The following is a 26,474-nucleotide window of genomic DNA, read 5'->3' as shown; positions in this document are numbered from 1 at the left end:
GTTGCTGTATTTGAATATTGTACTCATTTATGCTCCGGCCGATAAGAAGATTCATACCAAGAAGAGTACTATTAACTGAAAATCAGTCGATTTCTATCCTGCGCGAAGCACTTTCTCATTGTTATGAAAAATTGGACAGAGTTCCAATCCTCTGTTTATCGTATAGATACCGATATCGTATAGCACTAACCTATATTTTTCAATGGGTAGATGGCATCGGACGGACATCCAGCATCTTGACACCTAGCAGTTGCAATGGGCAACGTCATTTCGATGCTATTCCACGATATGATATAAGGTTGTCGCGTAGGACTCTTCTAAAAAGCAGTAGATGTCTTAGTACCGCACGTAAAAACCCGTTTTGCCCGCCGTTACAGTTGGCTGATAGCTTTTCTGGCTCAGGCTCCTTCAAGACTCCCCACGTCCAGTCGTCAACCAGTCTAAGCAGCTTCTGATGTTCTGTCAGTACCGGTTCAGTGTCTGTGTCCGTCTGGATTGGGTACGCGTCGATGCCATTTCTAAACAATGAACGGGTTCGAACAGTCCGAATCTTACGCACCCGACGCCAATGGAACCCGCCCAGTATCAGCTGACAGATGCCACGCTCAACACACAGTCGTCCTGCATATATATTCTTCCATTTTTCCCAGGACCGCTTGGACATGCAATCAGCCGAGTGCTGAGAGCTCGTGGTTATATAGACAGGATAGCGGGCGAATCCATCCGATAAGCAACGTTTTCACGTAACACTAAGCGTGGGCATGACCCTGCCGTAACATGTAGCTTATGGTCACCGATCGCTGGACGCCACTGCAATGAAGCAAAATTGTACGGAGGGCGAGCTCCAGACAGACGCACAGACAAAGAGATGGCTACGGACGGATGGATACAGACAGAACTACAAGGAATTCGATCGTCATTTATTCGGATAACTTATCAGAATGGGGAATCGGATAAATGTACCACATTAAATGGCCGTTTATCAATACTATGTTTTTGCGCCAGGCTGCGTGGTCGATCGATATCACTGTGATAAAAGCAGCTCACGATAGACTATCGCTATAGCAGAAAGAATAGCTTGAGGAGATACTCGTAATGGCATTTTGGTTTGTTACGACTGAGCTCATGCCGCTACTACTAATGCTAATGGTCGAACTGGCATTGCCACCGACGATTGGCTTTATGGTGACCACTTTAATAAATGTCTATGTCACCATCATTACGTGTACGATTGTTGCTCACTTCACATTGTGTGAAAGAGAATCGACGGTTTCAAGTGAATGTTTCTAGGTATAGATAGAAACTGAATTGTCGATTTAGCAAGCGAGCTGGCCCCCGAGCTCACACACTGACTGATCTTACTACCCACTGATCACAGGCTAACAGAATGTATTCGGAGGAAAGCGCGTGACTTGACAGCGACTACTACTAAGATTACATTCAGTGGGGATAGTCGTAAGACGATGGGGCAGCGGGGTCTGCACCAAAAGAGAACGGTGCCTCGTGGCGCAGAGAAATATTACTAACTGAAGCGGTAGAGATGGGCTAGCATCGCAGGGGCCCAACCGTTCGACGGTTATTTATAATATTTCCATTGATTTCGATATGATAACAAACAGAGCCGACCACCAGAGTGAACGGAATGACACCATTTGCATTTTGTAGAGCTTCGACTGGCGTACAGCCAGATATGGACAGTGTGCTTTAAAGTTCGGACCGGCGAAGAAATTTGGCTGAAGTTGAGCAGAAGTTTAGACAAATCGACTTGCAGGCAGGACAACAAGCTTAAACAGAAAGCTTTACTTAAGGCTTAAGGAGTGTACGACATGCGCCGTTCAATGCTTCAACAAATGATAATAGTGCTTTTAAAAAGCCTAATAAACTCCGTCGGTGGCGCACCGTCCTTCATCTACTTATATAATTGATCGCGCTTTGTTGTCGATAGTAACCATATATGGACGAAGCTGTACGAGCGCCATGTTTAGGTGATACATTTTAATGCAGAAATCAAAACTAGACATAATCAAGCCATATAGAACATATATCACAGACGTAATACGACCGCGTACACATGATTGGCTTAAGTATCAACATCACAAATGGCTAGGAATAGTAGTAAAAATGGTCGTTTCGCCGGATTAGAGACTACCACGAGCACTTTATACTTACTTTAACCAATCTGTTCGGCCTGGGGAAGGGGATGTAGAGACATTAAACTATAAGGGGCGATAGCCTGCGGCGACAAATATCGGTAGCTGCATTGACACGCTACAGAGTCATGAAAAGGTATGGCCTAGTAGTCGCATGGCACACGAGCGTCCACACATCTACGGTCAATCTGAATGTACGTGATTACCACACCTGGCCATTTCCAGCAGAAGCAAGATATAGATAGACGCAAGGCCATACATGCGCAGGTTACTGTTTCCACCACGACGACATAGGACGAATGGGTAATCATGGGTGGTTACTGTATCAGACTAAAACCAGCAGACTGAAGTAGACTCAAGTGAATGGAAGATCACACAAGGACCCAAGGAGAGCCAAAAAATTAAAATTAATATAAGGACAACGAAAAAGAAGGGTAATAGAAAATGTTATTATTGTTTAGCGATTAGATGGGCTGGAAGGTTGGTTTAAAATATTTCATTAGGTATTATGAACTTAAATGTGTATAGAGAAGGCGTGAATGTGGACGTAGGTCTGCGTGACCATGACCTCTACAGATCTGCGCATATACGTGAAATTACTTGGCGATGTAGGAAAGTTTCTATGTTAAATGGTGAGACGTGATCAAAACAAAATCGTATCTTGCTCATGAAAACATGCGTCGTCTCCTATTGATCCATGAATTGACAAACTACGAATTGGCTACAGGAAAACGTGTCCCAACGTACTACGAGGAAACGATGAGAAGCTTGAAGGAGACAAGCTAACGATTTCTGCCCCAAAAAAAACGGTGCGGAGCTAATTTCATACCGATCTGAATATTTATATCGCTCATCGTGGGGAACCCGCTCTCTTTCAAATATGCGAGGCCTAAAACTGATTGGGATACTACTATTCCAGCCCTTTTGTTAGATCTAATGTTCTCCTTGTAACACCTATGAGGATTACAGGCATTATACAACATAAAATCTTAACCGCCATAATGCTAATACACAAGCCTCACGACGTTTCAGCTCTTTTGTACGAGTACAATTTGTTGTACAAACAAATTGTACGAGTAAACAGTTGGACAACTTCTTTTTTTCCGAGACTCCGCTAGCATTGTTATATATATATATCCGTATATACTTCCAATGAAGCTGTGCCGTGAAATCTACGACGCAAGCGTCTTAATTGACGCCTCTCCATCACGTTACTACAGGCCTGACATAACGACTTTTTTTTTTACTTTGGTGATAAGTTTATCCTTGTCTGCTGCTTATGTTACAGGAAGGATGAAGATGAATTTGTTTTGAAAAATGAAATTTAGTCAATGCACCTTTCCTTTTCGACTCTCTGTTCAACTTATTCATGCCTTACTTGTAGTGCGAGCACTTATAATTTTCCTGCAAGTTCTCAAAACAAGGTCGGCCGAATGACAAGACATCAAACGATGATAGGATACGACACGTAGGTGAACAAGGTCGAAACTGGGCTCTTCTAATTTCCATCTTGTTTTGCCTTGTGGGTTTGTCTTAAATCCACAGTGTTTAATTATGTAGAGAAGAGCGCACAAATTTCTCGACACAATTGGAATATATGAAAGAAGTGGTGTACGTAGTAAAAACTGCATCTAAGCGTCTTGCTTTATCGGGTATTCACGCAATTGTACACAAAAATAGGAATCTGGGAATTTTGTCGAGCACACCTGAACTCCACCTCTTGTAGAGGGAATGGCTTAACCACTGTATCAAAAACGGGTCGTTGATAAAATGCGGTGGTCACGCGTTTGTCCATGAATCTTATGGGCGTATGAGGTCCTTTAGATTCGCAGATGAACTTGAGCATATCCACATCCTGCAATAACAGCTCTAGACAATTAGGACAACAATTAGGACAACAATAGGAAACCGCAATTTTTAGCCCCGTTGTTTTTCGCCGCGGTAGCTGCCTCGTAAATTGTCTGTACCGAGTCTTCCACTGTGAGAGATTCCTAAAGCAATGTTACACAGAGGTACTACGGTCTATTGTTAAAGAAACAGCTCACAGTTCGTTATACTAGGATTTACTAACTACAAGTTCAGCCCAAAACTATTCCAGAGTCGCTTAGCTAAAAAAGTTTACTTTGAATAACCGGCTAGTTGCCTTCTTTTAATTTATTTTTTAATGATTTGTACAAATGTCAATAAAGACTGTTTATCGGCAACAGCTCTTTCAATGGTCACGGATGTGACACGTTTCTGTTTTTACGGCAGTGCATCGTTCTACATATACACTGTCCAGTGTGATACGGCGAAAATAACTGCACAGCTTCACACACCCATTATCGGAACGATAGCTGGCTTTTGTTTATGACATTACCGTGGGCAGTATCGTTATTGAGAGACTGCATGGTTCCTTTCCATACGTTGTATATTCGTGCAATGCAAAAAGTGTGGTTAAATAAAAAAACAAAGCATTGGAATTGTTTACTTCAAGTGCTCCAATTGCTATTACGCTGCTGTTAGATCTTTACAGCTTTTACACACTGAACATATGCAGCATGTATCGACCAGTACAAAGGAAGCCCACGTGGCAGGAATGCACTGACTTATGTAGAGATTCTTAATGCATAGAGAAAGAGACTTCATTGCACTGAATAGATATGTTATCGTTGCATGCGAACAGTAACAGGGTAACTCCTTAAGTTATGACTCGTGAGCAATTCTAAGTTTCGGAATATAAAGGATAAACACAAAAAATAACAGGTGAATAAAACAAAAACATTATTAGAACGTGGTATACAGGAGCGTACAATATGTCGGTGGACGTTTGTCTGTACATGATACACGTATGAATGAACATGTACGTGTTCTCGCTTGAACTAAACCTCGATTGTCATCAAAATCTGACATTAGAGCGCGTGAAGTCTGAATGCATAATTCGCGCACCAACACTACGACTATCTGAGTCCTTGAACTGTGCCTGATACTAGTGAGACTTCGCTGATTTCCGCAAAATGCGTTTATCAACTGAAGCTGTATCTTTCCGCTAAACGAATTTCTTTGAAATTAGCACAAAGCCATAGGTTGGCCGCGGAAGAAAAAGCAATAGAATGACTTTATTCAAGCCTAACTCGTATGGATCCTAATAAAATTATGCAAGTACGGAACATATTAGCTTAGAAAATGGAAACTGAAACACTGTTGAGACGTACATCTGTAGCTATTACGGACATTAAAAGAGCCCTTAAAGGTTGAAACAGAACTTCTGCGAATTACTGTTCTGAGATCTCTTTGATATTGTATAAAAAACAACATTTCTAAAAAAAATGCCGTTTTTTTTTTTGTCTGCATTGACACGTAACAGTTGGTGAATACACTGATGAAAAATTCTATTTAAAGATAGTCATAAACTTGCGAGAACGGGGCTGTTAGTACGCTCTTCGGAAAATGTATGCTACACAATTTAATAACAAGATTTAACTAATATTTATTACTCTAGCATTTGCCCTGACGTTAAACGTTTTTGACATATTCACCTTAAACTCTGCCTAGCTCACTCAGTGCCTTATGATCTTTCCGCTCTTTCTAGTGTACAGATCAAGTTCCACTTCCATCGTCAGAATTTTGTGAATCTACAGAACTTCCATAGTTTATCGTGATTTACGATTCCTAAACCGAATTCCTGTTGAAGACATTTTATTCAGCCAAGTGTATTCAGTACGCCTAAATAAGGCCCAAAAAAATCATCATCATCAATCTAACAATCTATCTTTATTCGACACTCCTTCATCCTATACGCCATAGGCCAAAAACTGTTGTTGTTGTTGTTTTAATTTCGAAAACCACCAACCACCGAAAACCATTACATCCACATGCCACTTTATATGCACAGTTGACTACGCGGATTCATTCCTCCCTCGCGTTCTGTCTTTCTCGTACACCCCCTCAACCTTATATTAGAAAAACTGAACATTTCATATTTGTGATGATGATGATCTCATGTGAAGACGGCATGATGGCGGCTGCGTCCGCCGTTCAGTTTTCAGTTGCCTACTTTAGCGTCTCCTTTGAAAATTTTACTCGACTTCTCTAGTTATCCACAATGTTAGAATCGCTACGCCGTCGCCGTTCTGGCGGAAGGAAGGAAGGAAAACTAGTCGTGGTGCGTCTACTGTCTTCGCCGCCCGCTGTTGTTGATAGGTCGCTTTATACAAGAAAGCTTGCTCTCTACCGCCATTGCCAGCCTTGCGGTCAAGGCCAACGTCCATTGGCATCAACATCACCGCGATGAACAGCATCATGATCATCATGGACAGCGGCCATTGCCGCGTCCATCGTCAACATCTAGTGAACGACGTCCGGAGCGACGACGACTGGCCACTTGACGGGCCATAGAAAGGCGAGAGGAAAAATAGATAGATAGGCAGATACGTCGCGTCGCGTAAAAGGAGCCGCGCGCACTGGAGCGTCTATAGCAGCAGCAGCAGCAGCAGAAACAGTAGCAAAGACAGAGCTGGTAACCGCAGCGCCAGTTGTCTGTCTCATATACTCATGAACCGTATACTTGAAGAAAAGGGTACAGACTCAGGTACGGAGAGTTCGACATAAAAATGAAGGCTGAGTTGACATGAAGAGATGTAACTTAGTTAAAAGAAAACAATGCTATCGATCATAACAGTAGTTATTCGCAGATTTGCCTGCCGGGTGGCGATTGCTGCAGTTAAACGTCTGGCAGAAAACGTTTTTCTAGTGTTTTCTAGTTAGGCGCTAAGAGACGTCCAAGAGAGGAACGGGTATAAAGGGGCAAGGATAAATTGCAATCGTTCAAGCAATAGCAGTGGTAGCAAGCAGCTTTTGCTACCAAGAAGCGTTTGTTGTCGTAGGCGAACAGCCAACGATGATGACGAAATGTGGCTGAGATGTGGGTTTGATACGTACAGGATGAATAAAAAAGATAAAAAGAATACAGGCAAACAATTTGAAAAACAATGTACCAATGTCACTTGACATAGTAGGGTTGACGGATGCGGTACGATAATGTTAGGTATACACTGTTCATATGAAACGGTAACATAGCTTATCGATTGTTACTGGTGTTTGTATCATGCTTCGTTTCTTATCAACTGCCAGCTTGTTGACATCGCCATTAAACATGGTTTATCATTATGTCAGAAAGTCGATACGGAAGTCTGTAGGCCAACAGTTAAAATATCGCCTGAAAGGCAACTACCAATTGCTGCGTTTTGGTGGACTCTGTGACGACCAAACAAATTGCGCTGTGCCCCGTGTTGAAGCATTGCAGAGATAATATAAAATATAAATAGTTGGGAGTTACGACGGAAAGACTTGGCTTCTTCGATGGAGTTAGCAGGAGTATGAGAGACAAGCATTGTCCATGGATTCGATGGCTTCACTGCTAACTCGTTAAGGATTCATTAGCCAAAACAATTTCATACTTTTAGCCCCTTTAAGCGTAATAAAAAAAAGATGAAATCTAAAGAAAACAGTACGTACGTTCAAAGCAAAAAACTCACTTGTTGTTGCGTTACTATGTGTCTTCACAAACTTCGAACTATAAATTCAATATCGATTCAAGTACCCGTAACCGTGTGGCTAAGCATCACATCCTATTAAGCTAACACACAGCACTGTAAGTAGATATTTCTAACATGTTTCAATGTGTTTAGACATTTTTTTCTAATTATACTAATAATTAATCGATCTGTATCCACGATGAGTAGCAGACATCACGTCGTGTTGCCTGTTATTTCTGTGTTACAGTTCCCAGATTGGGAACGCACCTTCTGCCGCCTCCTTTTGCTGTCGTCGAACTTTAGTCGCCCTTTAGTAGGCACATATGACTTCTACACGCTGCTGCTGCTACTGATCTCTAGCCCCGAGGCTACCATATAAATGGTCATAAACGGCAGCAACGTGGTCGAAAAAGATCAAGGCGACTGACTAGACAAAGCCCCTCATTTACGCTCAGATTCGCGACAATGCTCAACCGGCTCCGCAAGCGAAGTATAGAGCACAGACGGACCGAAGTCCTTCCATCTGCAGGAATTCGCTAGGCGGTATTTAAAGCACCTGAGGTCGAGGCATCGGAACTAATTTCAGCTGCAGCGCAGTTTTTAGTACAAACGAAAAGCTTGTCCTGTCCTTTGGATACGGCAACGTATTACCTATTTACCGTTTCTGCCTGTTTTCGATGACGATTGTACCAGCATACAGCAGTGTTCGCTACCATTCCCTTGGTCTTCATGATTAAATGCCAGTTTTTCAATAGTTGAACCAGCCATACGAATAGGCTGGTTCAACTATTGAAAATGGGACAAAAAGAACAACTATGCCGGTCGTGATGGTGGCGGTATGCGAATTAACACAGGATGTAGAGAGCCAGAGGTATTACATAGAGAGCTTCGAGTGTGGCCTGGCTGCAGGTACATATATATATATATATATAAGTGAGTAACTATGTTACACAAATTCGATGCAGATATGGCTTAGAATGACAACAGCGTTACTAAATCATGTTTATGCAACTACTGGCAAGTCATTTCGTCGGGTGCACACTTTTGATATGATGGTGGTTATAGACCGAGTAGAAAGGGGCGGAACCGTTCTAAAAAAATCATTTTTAACGAAGAAGCCAAACAAAAGCCAACATGGATGTGTGGACTTGAATAGGTCGAATACGCGGCGTGGGAGCTTCAATACGAGCCGAAATGCCGATTTAAATTAAATATAAACTTTTCTCAGTTCGTTCCTTGCCGAGCTGAACCGAAATTTCGTTAGAAAATAGCCCGGCGAGGCCATGCAAAAAGGACAACCACATCGGAACCGATTAAACAATCTACCGCTACAATCAATACGGGATTTGCAACATACGAAAATCGCTTTATTTAATTCTATAAAATGTTTTCTAGAAAAAATAATTTGTGCTTAGGCGATTTGCTGACGTCCTTAAAAAAACGTTCTCAGTAAAGGCCTGCATATAGAACCCTATGGATAAAGAATACCTCGTCGGAACAGCTGCAATTTCATTCTAATGAAATTCGACAGTGAAAATTAACTAACCTACTCTGTAATAAACCTCTGCCGGATCCGGATGAAAATGATCAATCAAACCGTCGAGCCGGCGAGGTCATCGATAATAACGACAACGTAATGTATCAAAAAACAAAACAAGAAGACGAGCTACAGAATCAGAGAAATGTAAAGATAAACAGCCTTCATAAATTCGACGAAAGACATTGACACACAACGCTTATATATAGTTATTTGATAAACAACTTTACCTCAGTGAGGTTATCGCATCTGTTTCGGTTCTTAACAAATTCGACTGCATTCGTAGCTTCCCTGTATCCGTCTACGTTCAAACCGGCTAAATTCTAGTAACTCGCGTAATGGGCGGATAGGGAACTTAGGAAGAATACAGATGCTTTGTCGGCGATGCTAAGCGTCGTCGACTTAAGTTACGGAGACTAACTTGCGCGATCTGCGGCCGACGGGCAGCCGTCGCATTGCCGCTGGAATCGTTGTCGCGACCGTAGAAAGCAGTAGGTTATTGTGGTTATCATTGACGTTGCTATCGTTGTTACTCCCGCGATTGCTGCTGGACTTGTTGTCACGTGGATTCGACGGGACCGTTGGCGTGATCAGCTAAATAGAAACGGCAAGCAAGCGTCAGCAGCTAGTGAAGTAAGCAGTTGCGGACCAATACAGCTACGGGGTTGCAGGAAAAGAAGGAAGGCAGCTTGCGAAACTTTGATTGATAAAAGCCCATTTTTGTCGTAAACTGTACAAAAAAAATTGTCCAAAGGATGGACTGGCTAACCAGCCAAGCAAGCGTAAACATACAAGCGCAAGGCAGAAACTAGAATGTGCCGACTTCAATTCATTATGATTTTGTTCCCACGGTTGCCTAAATGCTGCATTATTCTATCCGATATGTCGCTTTTGTTTGTTATCGCTGCAACTGCCGCTTGACGCGGGGGTTCATGGTGTCTACCCCAGAGTATTGGAAGCAGAATCATGGCTGCGTAAAGAGCAACAACGACAGCTAACTGCACTAATCGAAGTCATAACTCATATCATCACGAAATCTGATAATATTCCCATTAATCAATAAATGATTTGTCCGCAACTATTAGCCAATATGAGTAATCGCTCAGTATTGCCATTACAACAACTACAGCCACTGCGAATAGCAGGGCCCTCGCATTGCCTCCTCACGTCGCGTAAAATCGGAACGATCTCCATCAGCGAAACCATTACCATACCAGTGATTTACTTATATGGTCACCCAGGTGTTCAATACGAGGTTAGCTAGCAACAGCTGTCGGAGTAGTAAGCGTATACGGAAAATCGCGCTAAACTACACAGAATGCGACCATGTGATTGACTCGCACTGCAGAGTGAGGTACCGGTGGCACAGCATAATCCGACCAGGCAAACAGAGGAAAATCGAGAGAGTAAGGGAGAGACGGCAAACCTTCACTAGGTAACAGTAACAATGGTTAAAATAGGACCATTCGATCGAAAGGTAAGAGCGGAAAGATTTTTCATGCGTCTTCTTTTTTTTTTTTTTGCTTATTGCGATGTTTTTAGGTTGGACAAAAGAGAAAAGCACACGTGGCAATAATCTAACGTATTTTTTATACGTGGAGTACGTGTTACGAACGCATTACACTAATGAAGCCATGTTGGACGCACTACCTTCAACGCCTTCAAGGCTCCAATTTTTAAGTGCTCCTTACTATGCGTTAATGGCTTTTTATCATTAAACGTGGATGGAATATCCTTACTGAATAGAAAGCGCCGGATTTTATCTTAGTGCAGACGCATTATAGCCCTGCAGTACACTGGACTAAAATTTAGCATTTGAACCAATGGAGGGCTAGCTCCTCATGAGCTATTACTCAATACCAGTGAGTAAGTTCGAAAAGTTATTATGTGCATTACACTAGGATGACAATTACAATCAACGACGATAAACACCTGAAAAAATCTCTTACGAAGGCAATATCGGTTTGTACAAACGACTCACTGACTTCCGACGTACCGCAGAATCTCACTGTTATGTCGCTGCCTTTAATCTATTTCACGCGTGAGATCAGTCAACAACAATAGAACCACGTAAACACGTTTTAAATGTAGGTCCCTCATAGTAGGCCTTTAGCCATGTTATAAATAATTCCCTACGCCCATGACGGTTGTGTCCAACAGCACATCAACATATTTAGCGAAAAATATCAGTTTGATACAGCATGCCAGTCGTCTAGAGACTAGCTTATTGAAGCTACTGTCTAGTATTCTGTTATACTTAACAACACATCTTAAACCAGGCAAAAGGCGCCAAATTCAAATTGATACGATTCAGAACTCGTCAAAGTTATATGCATGAAACGCTTAGCTGAGTTACCGGGAGCTGTCACGCAAGCAGTGTAATGATAATGAACAAAAGCTCATCTGTAACCGTACCACGCATAGTTCTCTCAGGGATTTACATATTAGACCGTGAACATTTTTGCGTAAGGCAGTGCCATAGTATAAAGCAAGCCAACAGTGAGCGCCTGCCCTGCGCTAGTCCTTCTCGTTTTCCTTCCACCTTCTTTTCTATTAAAGCGGCCCGGTGACTCATGAATTGCATAAATTGGTCTTCCTTAAATGAAGTACTTTCACTAATACGGCCGGCCGTCATCATAACCTTCACTGTCATCACCACGAGCAAGGTCGTCGTTGGACGGAAATCAATCTTCATGCAGCGACGACTGTAGACGGCAAGCGGAGCAAGCGCATCAGAGTGAACGAGGGAACACTAACGTGCCATAGCAAACGGCTCCAATGGGAAAAGCGATGATACACAAAGAAAAAGAATGCGCCTAAAAGGATACTTGCTTGCACACTGATTCGTTGCACAATTGTTGCCTCTACGCAGTTACGGTGCCGAGTCTGGGTTAGAGTGGGCTATGCTATATTTACTACGCGATCGCCTTTGCTAGGCACCGCGTTTCTCGCTCTACGTAGCGTTATAATGTCTCATGATAAATCCTAATCAAGAGAGAATTTCACCAGCACGACCCCGTACGAGCCGCAAGCAGGCGGTGTTAATCGTCAACCTCCGACCATTACGACTGCAACAACCTCCCCGCTGTAGAAATAAAGGTAAGCGTATTTCACTGCCCGCGTGCGGATTGTCGAATCCGACACATCGATTCCTACACAGATATGCGTCATATAGGCGGCTCAGGCCATTTCCTTTTTTGCTTTTCATTTCATCTCTTCACTTTCTAACGAATCGAGGGCGATACGGCAGAATCAGCAGACTATCCGAATTACTCGACTTTCGATGATAGGCCATAACATGTTCACTTTACACTTCGACTAACAAGGTTTGGTATATGATGCGCGAATGGCCAAATAGGAAAAAGAAGTTTTAGGGTGGCTTACTCATAGCTGTATAACTAAATCATCAAAACTAAGTTTTGGCGCATGCCAACAGTCTCATCTTTTGGATAGTTTTAAAAGAAGCTTATTACCAATCATCGTACGATTGCTAGCCAGAACAGTATAGGACGATGCTGATCATTATGCCACTCATGCTGACGACGATACAGAATACGTTTAAACTAATGTCTAGTTTAACTTTCGAAGCGTCAAACGAAGTCGGAAGTTTAGGAAGAGGCCAGCATTCGAAAACGTACACTGAAATTAGTCTTACAGGTATAAACGAGAAATAGGAACGTACGGTCAACACAGACGTAGGACATAGATACAGTGTCTACAACAGCCGAACCCAAGATCTTCCAGCGTTTGTTAGTGACGTTTACACTTTACGTTGCATCGGTTCAATTTGATTTTTCTTTTTTCTAAATCTATCTTGTATCATTATTCGTCCATACACTACGGTGATGTCACCGAAATAAACTAATGCTCCGTGCATTGCAATTCGCTGACTTTCACCTTCCCCTAGCTAGGATGGATAGCTATATCAAAAAGCATTAACCAACTGTAAGAGGGGAAAATACCTGTGTACAGCTAGCGTGCATCATAATGACGTCATCAATTGGTTGAAACGTCAAATACGCCTCGTAAAGCTGTGAAACTTTATCCAAAATATCCTTCTAACAGACCACAATTAGCCTTCCTCACTGATCTTGCGAAATTCGAGTTCAAAGTTCAAATATAAAAAAGTATCGGAAATTGAATGCGAGAAACAGGAAATCGTACCCAGGTGAAAGGGGCCAGACAGACGACGACGAGAACCAAAGAGAGAAAATTGCTATGATTCGGCCTGACGGTACGATACGGTTGGTTGGTTGACGAAACCACAGATACTGTGACAGGATAGAGTATCACAGCTATTATATATACCGATCGATTCACTAACGATATCTATTGTTATTTGTAACTCATAGCGTAGTGACGACACGTCATCTATTTGCGGATCCAGTTGACTTCGGCTATCCTATTGAATTTCATAGATCATATTCAGATTTCCAGGAAGGCCGTCTACTGCATTCGGTACTATTCACGACTTGTCTATATGACAGCCAATTCTTCCCTCAGTAAGGAATAAGGGGAATAAGGTTATTTTTATCGCTCCCAACATTCGAACAATCGAAAAAGGACAATCTTACTTTAAAAATATTTATGGTAATAAGAGGCTATGTAGACATATGTCCCATTTCTATAAACTGACAGAACAAGTTTTCAGCTTCGTATGGTCCATTGGCTCCTATTATAGAGTTTCAGAAGGTACTCTCTTAGCGCTTGTCACAGTAGCAAGTAGAAACAGTTCGGCTGTAGCTTCGTAGTTCTTTAATACAGCATAACCTAATTTCAGGCCGTCCCGTTATCAGAAACAGCATTACATAGGACGGATGCAAAGTCAAATACATGTCGCTTGTTAACCTTGTCAGCTAGCCGCAGTGAACGCGATAGATTTAATCACATACAACTGTATGATGAGAAAACCTCGCCGTAGTTTCCATTCCGATTCCAAAAGTGATCTGTCTACAGAAATTCGCTTAATTGAAGAGTCAACGCGGACCAATTTAATTTGTCCTAACTCAAACGTCACTGCGTTCATTATTTTGCTCCGTTTGTCAGCGACGTGACGATGGGCTTGAGTATAGTCCCTGGTCACTCAACTCTGGTTATGGATTGCTCATCGTGCGATTCGCACTAGACTCACGTGGCCTCGGCCGGAACAGTTCAGTCCTCGAGTGAACGCATATGGCAATTGCTTCAATGGCTTAGTTATCTTACATGTGCTTCGCATCACTCACAAAAAAAAAATATATATATATATATATGGTAAATATGCATTTTCTTTACGGCGAATGAGATGCATATCCACACTTTAGCAACAGAAAAACAAAAATCCTTCCTTACTACACCTTTGTTGGCTTTATTTAAAAGTTGATAGGTACACGTGATGACACAGGCTATAGAAGACCTTCACTTTAGGATCGTATTGATATACAAAGAGTTACATCGTTCGCTGAAGAATTGCATCATTTTATGCAGAATTATACTGTCCCAGAATAATTGTGTTTTACATTCACCGACGAGCTGGTAACCGGAAAAAAGGTAGTATACCCATAAATTGTGCAGTTACGCACTCAAGATGAGCATACAAGTTTATCCAACTTTATCAACCTTTGACACAAAGGATTATGCGTATATGTATATATATGTAGATCACAAAACGGTACCTAACGGACCTCTCGATTATCTGATGCCGTATACCGTGCTCTAAGTAGGCAAGTGCCGACGCGAACAAACACACGGTCCTATTCATAGCACGCCAACCACCTGCACGCAAAATCTCATGAGCGGCAACGACAACATAAGTTACAATGTAGTTAGTGCCACCACTATTCAGTAACTTTTTGACCCCTCGTTTCGAGTTCTTTGCCTAATCTAACTTGTTTGCAAGCGTTGCGTTGTATGGACCACCGCAAAGAGAATACCAATCAAGGAACAGTTGTTGTCATCAGCTTTTTTTTACACAGTATCCATCACTTCAATGTTTATTGTGGCAGGCACTACATTCGTTTACGCTGCGCTGAACGAAAAAGTACCGGAGCGGCAAAGAAAACGTAACGATGAAGCCGTCACGACGGTAGAGTGACGTGGAGTCCATTAAGAGATGAGATACCCGGCGTGTAATAACTCGCTATTTAATAGGCGACAACTTTGCCCAGAAGTGGAGCTACAGTCAACGCATAAAAGACCATATAAGTCTTGAAGATTCAACATTTACAGAGCGAAAAAACCGAAGCACCGGAAGCAGTTTTGTCACCATTTACAACACCGCTTAGTGCTCGCGGAGTGCATAAGGACCGACAGCGGCAATGTGTAGCGTTCACCGGCGTTTCAGCTTTGGCAGTACCGTCGCTGTAAGAGAACGTAATGCTTTGCTAGAAGCTGCTGTTGCTGCTCTATTGAGGACTGGAGTTGAGGTATCTGTTTTGTCTCACTATGTCCAACGGCTTTGCCAGTCATTGCTGTTTTCCACCATTCATTCTGCTGGTTAGGGGACGTCTATTCAGGCCCACATAAGCCTTAAAAGCGCAGCTATCCCGGCGTCTATGCGCAGATCTACTCGCAACCACTTGATATCTATATAGACATGAAATATATGCAGTGGGAAAGAACAGCTGTTGTAAACGATGGGGTTAACGTCAGTAATGACTAGGAAGTAGAATGGGTTTTTGAACCAACCCTTTGCTATACCGACGATCGATAGCAATAGTTTTTTCTTGTGACCTCGGAGTAAGGGTCCCTTACAACAATCGATTGAGACGGTCATCTGATTTTCTATTGAATCAATTAAATGCGAAGTGTTACAAACGATAACCGTTTGTAAATGAAAAGAAATATGTATAAATAAAGTCCGCTACCACACCGGTCTAATTTACTATTGGTTGCTCCTACTATGTAAGGTAAGCTATTGTGCACTCATGACAGGGACACATGGAAGTCGAAAGGAATTTTCCTTTGCTGAAATGAAGATGCATTCGCGAGTAGCGATATATTAAAGTCTGATGATACAAAGTACTGACCATATAGCAGGACGGAAATAAACACGGTGGAGTGCAGTACCTTAGTTGATATTAGATGGAGTAGTAATGAATAATTTAGCCCCGTGATCGTGGGACACTAAGTTGTCTCGATCCGAAGCTCGGCGTAAACACACGTTTCGTATTGCGAGCGGTGTTTAACGACAGTACCACGAATCCGAAACATTTATAGTAGTAACTGGAGAAATGGTGGCCAAAATGATGGGTTCTTATCATTGTTATTTTGTAGGAGACGCCAAAGTTCTGTAGAAAAGAGCATAGTTAGTCATTATTAACCATGTGAAGTGAGCGGGTCGGTTGCATTAAATTTTCGTTTTTTATCGACCTGGAGAGAGGCCTTAAAACACGCGTCCTAGAAAATTGTCTGGCTGGTGACATGAGAGAGAGGGCGGTATGCCCCACATTTTTCTGCTCTGTCATTCCAGACTGACATAGCTCTGTGAAACAAACCCAATTCTTCCGGGCTTCGAAGAAACATAGACTCCCATGAGAAATACCCAAACACTGTCACTGATTCTCGACAGACTAAGATATTTCGAGGTCCAGCGAGCGTCGCTGTAAAATCCACAGCTGAGCTTTTCTACTGGTAGATCGGGTCTGCTAGCTTGAACACGATATATCCCACGAGATCGAACAACGATGTTCTCGGTAACGTGTCGTTCGCGCGGTGTAATAATACTGTCAGACCATCCTTTGATTCTGCATCGGTTGGACCGTGTTTGCGAAGATCTAAGGCGCCCGCCAACTGACAGCATAAATTCTCTATTTTCTCCAGTCCGAGGCAAAGCGTCATTTCGATTAAGCGCACGTTGTAAACATTATATAATCTATTAATACAGGAAACTAGTGAACGACTGATTCGTCTAGACACTCTGATTAGATAGATCTGTGATGCTATTTCTAGAAGTTGACACATGATCATGATCGCCGATGTCGTCGATCACGCCGTCACGACGTCGAAAACATATCTACGACAGAGATACACGATACGCGAGAGCCACGCACCACGGTTACAATCCATGTTCATCCTTCTCCTTATCCATTATCCTCGTTGCCTCGATAAACCCCATCCCACTGTCATCATGTTAAAGCTAGAAGCGCGCGTACACTGTAGGAAATTTACAGCCAGATCTTCCAGCAATAGCTGTAGGAGTCGAGGTGAACATAGAATTGAAGGACCGTTAGCTCAGTAGACAACGACACATCAATACACTCACGGAGATAATACACACAGACACGACATAGCACCGCACGAATGAATCGAGCCTGAGCGGCTGCACGCACACATACATAGACTGGTCACAAGACAACACACGAATGATAATTTTGCAGTGTGCAATGCAAACAGTTGGGTGCTTGTAATAGTAGACGTCGTCAACAGTAAAAAACAAAAAATCGTAGTGTTTTTTTCATGTAACGTAAATGCCACTTTGTTGTTATTTCGTCAGCGCCCTTTTTTCTCTATGTGTCCAAAATTGAAGGGAGAAAGGTTTTTTTTTTGTGCTCAGCTTCTCAAGATTATTGTTATCCTATCACGAATCCTATACGACAGCGCTGGTCGCCTTGCCGATGATGTCGCTCATCGTCGCTCAGCACCTGCCCTAGCGCCTTGCTACTTTAATGTCGTCCCGATGCTTGTGGCTTTTAGCGCTTGCTTAGCACTATTGGCTCTTGCTCCTATGCTGTAACCGCTTAGCCGTTTGCCGTTGTTCGTGCGCGAATACTGCAACGAATCACTTCCGACGCGGCAATACGTAGATCCCGCGCGAGGATCGAAATGAATTTGATTGGCATTTTTTTACCGACACTCACAGAGCAAGTAGCACTCATCGACACTCACCTGATGGGGCCCAAAACGCCCGCCGGAACGCTTAATTTTACCTTAATTTTTCCACTCTGGGCGCACGAGAACCATAATAAAATCGCTAAATATTACAGTAAGCACGATGTTGACGTCACTAACCGCAGCACCGTCTCCAGCAGACGAGGCCAACATTGCCATTGGCCAACGGGTGGCCTTTTGCATGTTTGGGTTTCAACAAGGGCCTAAATTGGCCGTGCCGTCTGCGAAGTAATGCGCGCGAAACTTTGAACAAACCAATCATGCGCAGGCGACTCATGCAGTGCGCGTATTGTCTGCTACGAAAGCCATCTGGCCGCGAAAATTCTGATAGCCAAACATGATCGAGTTCCACTCCAATGACGACTGTGTTGTCGTAGAAGTCGTCGTAGAAGCGCGCGGGCTGTTAGTTGTGCTGCCCGAACCACAGATACTGGGAGACCTTTACAGAAAAAACAAGCAGCCTAACAGGCAAGACCAGGCCAAGATACAAGAGAGGTGCTTTTCGCGCGCACGTTGATTTCCCTTCTTATGGCGGTTGCCGCGATAATGCCAATGAGCAGCAGCACGGAGAATAAAGGCGAAGACCACTAATCAAATTCAACGCTGGCAACCGAAGAAAACTACGTATCTGTTACAATTAATCGGCTGTTACCTGCTGCTACTTGTGCAATTAATTATGGATAAACCTATGAAAAGGCTAGAACGTTGCTGAAAGAAGCCGCACGATCTCTCTTTTTTTATCGCTAACTCTTGAAATCACACTCGCAGTCTTCTAGTAGCATTATCTCTGTGAGTCACAGCAGTGGAAGGGGTATATTTGGGTTGCATGTCCTTTGTCGTTAAGAACATTACATGAAGTAGGTGCATGCCAAAGGTTTTTTGACATATCGTCTTTCGAGAATGGTCGTTCTTAACACCGGCGCAGTAGCGACGTATCGAAATTAGATTATAGCAGAACCCTGCCGCAAAATCTGCGCAGCAAAAACAAAGGGGACGGGGCTCTTAAGTGTAAGGTGAAGCTATCGAAATGGTGCTTGAACGTTAGCGTTTCCTGCTACGGGAGCCAAGAACACACAGAGAGGAGGCAGAAGAAAATAGCCCCGATTCAGACGGCATACGAATCAGTGGAATTAGGTAAGAATTTCACAAAAGAGAAACCACTGTTACAAGTAACAGGCAAACTGGGTTACCTAATAATACCTGCTACAACAGCTTAATTCGAGCTCAACTTCGAGATTAACCGCTTGTTGGCGTTAGTCGGTATTAACCGCCTACGAGGTTCGCGCATGGCAGGTCCCGAAGTGTAAGAGACCGAGAAGGAGAGCCGACTGCAGGTAGAAAATCGTGAGCATCGATACAAGTCGAACCGCTAAGTGCAGGGAAAATGTAGGGAAAACGTTTCAGACCTGTTTGTTTAGGAATTCAAAGCTGTTCGCTTCATTTATAGGTTGTGGATCCTTGGCTCGCCTATGAGGGTTTTGGATGTGTAAAGCAAGTATCGAGCAGGTTTTTCTTTATAGATTAGAATGAAGTTATTATTACTATTTGTATCTTTTGAAAAACAATTTATTTCGGTAGAATTTTGCCGTGGTTAATTTAGATCTCAGCGGATTATTTTTTATCAGCCATATTAAATGTATATGTATATATATATATATATATATATATATATATATATATATACAGCGTTGAGAAACTGGTCAGGAAGGATAACCTAAATCGAAATGATCCTAATCTACACATGGACCCAAAGAAGTTTCCATATTTCTAGGGGACGATTATATTTGGGTTCGAGGTAGGCGGCTACGCAATTTGGAAGACATCCCACGATCGTCTAAAAAAATTTGTCCCCAATGATCGATCTCAATACTGTGAAAACTTTCTCAGTAACTACCGAATAAAGTACGTACATCCAAGGCATACGTTATCAATATTTTTGCTCACGAACTGATTAGAGCAGTTCTATAGCTACTTGATATGGAGATTTTGAGCAAGCAAGAGTTGTTAAGAAAAGGCCCGTCGTACTGTTAAGCACTGAGAGGTTAATAAGGGCGGTTCCTGTCAGTAATGGCTTAAAAACAGAAAACGACCCACTCATCGTCAACGTTTGTTTTAAGTTTGTTCCAAATTTAAACCAACAATGTATAGATTTTTAGTTTGAAAGTTCCGGCATAAACGCTTTGAGCTAATTTGACTGAACTATATTTGGAGTCTCATTGATCCGCGTGATACCGGACATCTCGAATCTTCTAGATCTCTATCATTAATCGACCTGTTTAACATTTAGCAAATAACGTTTAGATGGATATAGATGCTAGACTCACGATACTCATACGATGGCGGTGGTGTAAGCTGGTAAATGGACGTAGACCGGCTATTATTGTGTATCGATGCAGGGTATATTTGTTTTTGTCGGATGAGTTAATTTCTCATGGTTGCTTCGATCATTGACAGCGCATGGGTAATTAATTTCCTACCCAAAATTTTCTGATTTACGCGAATAGCTATACTCCTAAAAAGGGTTGCACCTTAAAAAAATAGTTGATACAAGTTAACGTTCCGGTTGTGGACGTCCAACTAAATAGTAAATATTAGTAAAAACATCATTAAGACTTGTCTTTTACTACCACAGAAACTTTTTAGCCACTCGCTTAGCTAGCTTGTTCTTCATATCAAACTTCTCCTCTTGCGATTTTATTAATGTGAACCTTTCCAATTATATGCATATTGTTTTAGTGATTCTGCATTACATCATTCTATCAGTTTGTATATACGATTTTTCAGACTAAAAAAAAACAACAGCCAAATGGCTCAAAGTTGGGCTGGTTGACGATATTTAGAGATGCTATGGTTTAAGAAACTCATAGCTGTACCTTTTATGAGCACGGACCACCATGCACGTTGTGCATATATCCTGTCAACATCAATGGCACAAAACACTATCCCTAGATCTGTTTGTACTTGAAAACAGAAAAATCCTCAGAAGGGGACTTCGATCAAACTCAGTACAGTGGTTTGGCGGCGGTCTACTTCAGCAAAGGCGGATATCTAGGAAAATTTGCTTTCGGTGGCAGACCTCGTTAGAAAAAGGATACTAATAGTATTTAGTGGAAATCAAATTCAGCGCAGTGCGGCGGGTCTACCGACCAAAACGCTACCATAGCGTTGGTGGATCATGTACATAAAATCTTTGGGGTGGAGCAACGATAACGTGTTTTTACCTACTGAACATAGCGACATGTAAAATGGTCTAGGTTCGAAGCTGGCCGTAGGCACAATTCATTTCAGAAGCAAGTTTTACGGGCCGTACCGAACATTAAACGCGCAATACTTATTAATATGCATCACAGTCCTTGTGTGGCAAAATCAGCGAACGACATTTCAACAGCATTTCCTTTGTCCCTGACCTAGGCATCAGTGTACAACTAAATGGGGAGAGGTGCGTCGGCGTAATGGTTTCGACTGCGTATACGAAGGCTCGGGTTGAAAAGGCCAAAGGTGGCTGAAGCGCGAATTCAACGCAACTGTGTGAATAAATAAAATTACGAAATGACGATCGGAGTAAATGCGTTGAGCTTTCGAAAATAAAGCACATGTATGGTATACGACTGCTGAATTATGCTGCAATCGAGTAGGGTAAAAATGTTTTTTAATGAGTATGTAGTTGTATGAGACGGCGTGAAACGGCCACAGAGATCAAACATATCATCGATAGCACCGCTATATTCAGATTGTTCTTCATTTTTTTAACTGTAATTTATTTTTACCAAATAGGTACCGTTACACGAAATTAGAAAAGAATACATCAAACGTTAGTAACGATGTCACGAAAAAAAAGAGTCCACAAAGTAGAATGGGACGTAAGTTACCGTTTGAGATTATGGGTACGATATGACAACACAAGAGTTGCTTCACCGTGTAGGATCGTCGTTAAAAACGGTATTTAATTAAAAAAACAAAAAAGGATAATAAAATGAAGTAATTTTCAATTAGAAAACTTGATTAATGCCTAACTTTCGGGAAATTAAAAAAATCTGCTCCTTTAGTTTATTGCTTTGAACTACCTGTCAGTAGCTTCTCTTAGCCGTAGAAGACAACAGCAGCAAATAAACTTCATTGAGGTTCACGTGCATACAAGTTTATGGTGTATTCAGTGAAAGCTGGTATCGGTTCCGAAAAAAAATGAATCGAAATTAGGATAATTCCGGTTTAAAGACGTATCTATGTACGATTTAGGCGATCGATGACGGTTCCTTTAAAGTTAAATAGTATGTTAGGGATTCTCTTGCTAAACGTAACCGAAGCGCAACATGAGTACATTATGGCGCATCCACATGGAACAATTGAGTTATGGTCTTCTTGATACGTATATTTAATTCAACAATATCGAATCGCAAATGTCTCTTGAGTATATCTCTAATGCAAAGGGCTATTACAGTACAACGGGTAGTATTACGACACGACGGGCGGTGAAACGCCGCCATAACGGCGATGATGAAACGACCGAACACACTAATTTTTGTTGATTATTTCAAATCCTCAGACTGAAGCTTGCCCGTGATATTTGTACATGTGAGGTACTGTGCTACATGCTTCAAGGTACAGGGCTGACATGGGCCCGTCCTATACGTCGAGCACCGCTATGGGTTCTCTCTTCTTTTCCTTTGTTTTCAAGACACATCGGCGTTCTTCTAATCGCTTCGTCTTTAGTAGAGTTACCCGGATAGTGGTGTATACCGATACGTATCTCTTTTGCCCGTTAGCGTATTTGCATACCGGTAATAGAAACATGTTGAATTTTTTAAATTTCTTGATAGAAGCCTGTATCGTTTGCTGCATTAATAGATTGCCTGGTAAGCAGAGCCACAATTCAAGTCAGAAAGGGATCGGCCGTTATCGAGACAGCAACTGCTATGCGTATTTATTGCCTTTGATCGTCCGGGTAACCATTTTGCATTTACTTACATGAAAATGTATGTTTTCACAAGCTATATATATGTAGTCCAAATATTTTCACGGGTTGCACAAAAATAAGTTCTAGCAAATTCGTTTCGATAATTGCCGATTGTTCTATCTATTCTAGAAGTATCTGGGGTACCTGAAGTTCCGTTGTATTGTTTTGGTCGGGGCGGCTTTTGTCATGTTAGGTACGCAGTATGTTATCTTTTGAGTATAGTAGTTAAACCACTAGATATTAGTTCGAAATGTAGTCTACTTACGTCCGAATTATCAGCTATACTTTCACCTGTTGCTGAATTAAGCAGGCAAGCACGTTGCCCACGGAAAAGCTATGGGCAGAAGGATGAGGCCAGCAACGATTGAGAGGCTGAAAAGAGCTGTCGCATCCTAGATAGAATTTTGATCAGAAATTCGCAAATTTTTACAATGATGCAAGTAAGAGATTATTGAAAAAAGTCTCTAAATCGATTTAATCATCAAGTTACTCGATTGATATCAGCTATATTATTTGTATTTTTATATTTCTAGCTTAATTGTATCAGTTAGTTAAAATTTGGCAACCGTTTAAAATTTGCCGCCAAACACTCTCTGAACAAAGTTATTAAAACATTTTTATGATATGTAAAAGCTACATGACAAACATATAAAACGCCCGTTCGCCTATCAAAGATGTTTTTAGATCGATAGACTTATTTTCTCTTTGCCCTGGGGTTTACGACGGTGAATTTTAGCAAGAAGTAATGGTGGATAATGTATAAAAGATATAACAGTAATTGTATAGCTCAGGGCAATGACAGTCCCTGTAAGACTTTACGACATCACAAGTTGAGAGACCGTTTACCTCCCTTAATTGTTGAACATAGGGCTTAAGAAAAATGGTGCATTCATTAAGCACTGAACTAGGTAGTAAACAATATCAAACAATTTCCAAAAAACATCTAGGATAGAGTTGTACATGAGTTCAATGCACAACAATTACTGACGGCATCTGAAAGAATGATGGTCGATGATCGTAATTTTTGTAAATACGACAAGTTTATTCTCGCCGTATTGACTTGAACTGATCCAACCCTGGGGTTTACCTTCGGTTGCGTCGTATGTAGAAATGTAAATTGCGTGTAAAAAAAAAAAGCAGTAATTTTAATATGAATCTATTTTCTGTTTGTGAAATTCTTCTTCTTAGATGTTTATTCCCCATTCGTGATGCATAAGATGCGGTAATTCGCTTGCCAAATGTATGTAGAGATTTTGATTCAATGCTCTGTTTTCGTTATCAAACATAAAGGCCTTATGGCTTAAATGAGGCCCGTATATGTTGGGCTAACAACTTTTTTTTTTTATATGAAGACTGTACAACGCACGAAGCCTTAAGTGATCCAGCGTCAGCTTTGTATTTAAGCTACTTAGCGTCTTGAATTATGTGTAAAAATATAACGCCATTGAGTACCAAAACGCAACCGTTGCTGATAATGACAAACTTTGAAGAAGTTCATAGGCGTATTATACATGTGATTATACCGAGCATGTATAATATTGATGATAAATCTAGTTAACTTGGTAACGAGTTGATTTTGTTCGCTTCGAATTATGCAGAACCACTCACTCTACTGATCGAATACTCTCGCATTTATCTAGTTATAGACCAGCCTTCTTCCGCCATTAGCGAATGTACTAATTACAGGTAAAAACGCACTTTAGCCCATGGAACTCATTTAGTCAATATGGTTTGCCGTATCAACTACTAACATAAGCTGCAGTACTCGAACGGATGTACGCAGTTATTACGCGATACAATATGAGAACTTTGCCTAAACTCCTTTTCATAAAAAAAAAAAAAAAAAAAAAAAAAATGTGCTCAGCGTGGCTGCGTCAGCGCATCACCTGCTCTGACGGCTCGCGCGTTCATCTTGACAAAACTTCCGCAAGTTCTTACGTCAGCGAAGGCCCGTTATCAAAGGTTGGTTTCGCTTACTATATTGTTACTAACTGGTCACCGACGGCTTGCTTCATTAAGGGCAATTACGCTTATCAAGATAAGGACAGCCAAATGTACAAAGGAGCTTTCTGGGAGTACTATACACGTAATGGTAAGGCATCTAGTGGGAGAATGAGCATCCGGATACTTACGTTCATACACGTTTCTATACAGGCATTAAGTACACGGAGATGAGCTTGGTCTATTTCTAATACGACAGAATACGTATTCGCATATACCGTCTATATGTATGTATGAGCTACACAAATCCTATTACATTTCACTGATTTTATGGTCATTTTTTTGGTCATTGTAGTGCGTTCTGTATGGCTGCATAAAATATGCTATGATATCATAAATGAACGAGACCACAATAACAAATGATGATCACTGAAATAAACGAGCAGACATTCTATTGAAACGCGTTTGCTGTTTGTCATGAGGTAGACTACAAGTTAAATGATATAATGCTTTTTTTTATATTTAAATATATGCAAATATACGCCTGTAATATACTATTGGCTTTCGTCGAAATTGGCAGAACTATGTGTCTTTGTGGCATACTGGATCAATGTCCTCATCTGTATAATTGTTTAGTTTACTCGGTTCACATATTGCTCCTATCTACCTAACTGGACCTCATAGAGGTTCATCAAGCTTCATGACACCGAAGTGGAAAGGTCCTTCTGACTCGGCGGATTTAAATAGATTCGGGAATATGTTAGGCGCCGTAATATGCCTGTAATTTCTATTGTAGCAAACCAATCACAAAATTAAAGCCGCGACCCGATGAACGTCCATGAGCCGTTTATGGCTAAAGCTAACCCAATAATACTACACCTATATTCTTCCTTAGTCAAACAGGTTACTATGCAAATCTAGATGTATCAGCTTAAAATTGACTATGCTATAAACGTTGACGTACATATAAACAGAAAGTTTTTGCTCGAGTAGAAATTCGGACCAATCTTGCCAGCAGCCATACTGCCCGTCGTGCTCGCCTTAAGCGGCATAGTTACATAGTCTTCTACCAGTAGTTCAATCTCATCCATGCGACGCTATCGACCAGCCAATAATTCTATCAGCGGCATAAACACTTCCGAAACGATGCTTTCCTCGCTAGAGGGACCTTCACATTGGTTCCCTCCACCCGGATGGTATTCCTTATAGAAAGCTCTGTGCGTGCGACGCAGATTCGAAGGAGACTCGTGAGCAGAAGAAATTCCTGCGTGCCCTGAGCTCTTGTTCCTTCTTAAATAGACATTAACGCAATGTGCCTATAATCTTCGTTCCTTGCTTATATCGCCTCTTTTGTCTAAGTGCGGATTCCAGCATGACGAAATGGTAACTAATGCAAAGCCTGAATATACCACTAGTGTTACCATTACGCCATCCGGGTATGACAGGCCGGTTTAAATAGCTTTCACCACTGAGCGATCGGTGGCACAAAGCCATAAGCCCGTTGGCGG

The 26,474-nt window shown here is 41.7% G+C and overlaps 1 protein-coding gene and 1 long non-coding RNA gene across 16 annotated transcripts in view; one reads left to right on the top strand and one right to left on the bottom strand.

Moving 5' to 3' along the window:
• The window catches only part of LOC147755505 (uncharacterized), an 85,704-nt gene extending 67,477 nt beyond the window's left edge, over positions 1 to 18,227 (bottom strand). For 3 of the 15 annotated variants that reach the window (XR_015328613.1, XR_015328612.1, XR_015328614.1), the window contains exon 1: positions 18,069 to 18,226. Coding sequence is in view for 3 of the 15 variants with exons in the window: in XM_086990399.1 (XP_086846525.1) it covers positions 191 to 269 (79 nt within the window). In the remaining 12 variants the exon portion in view is untranslated. The other 12 variants (XR_015328618.1, XR_015328621.1, XM_086990399.1 and 9 more) reach the window with 11 other exon arrangements.
• A 178-nt stretch (positions 18,228 to 18,405) lies between these two features.
• On the top strand, positions 18,406 to 22,208 carry LOC147755504 (uncharacterized). The gene is made up of 2 exons (XR_015328624.1): positions 18,406 to 19,205; positions 21,483 to 22,208. It is a non-coding gene; the product is annotated as an uncharacterized LOC147755504 (long non-coding RNA).
• The last annotated feature ends 4,266 nt before the right edge of the window (positions 22,209 to 26,474 follow it).

This window comes from Varroa destructor, unplaced genomic scaffold (assembly GCF_002443255.2).
Source record: "Varroa destructor unplaced genomic scaffold, Vdes_3.0 BEIS01000005.1, whole genome shotgun sequence".
Lineage (NCBI taxonomy): Eukaryota > Metazoa > Arthropoda > Arachnida > Mesostigmata > Varroidae > Varroa > Varroa destructor.
The sequence above is the reverse complement of the archived record's forward strand: the minus strand, read 5'-3'. Positions and strand labels throughout refer to the sequence as shown.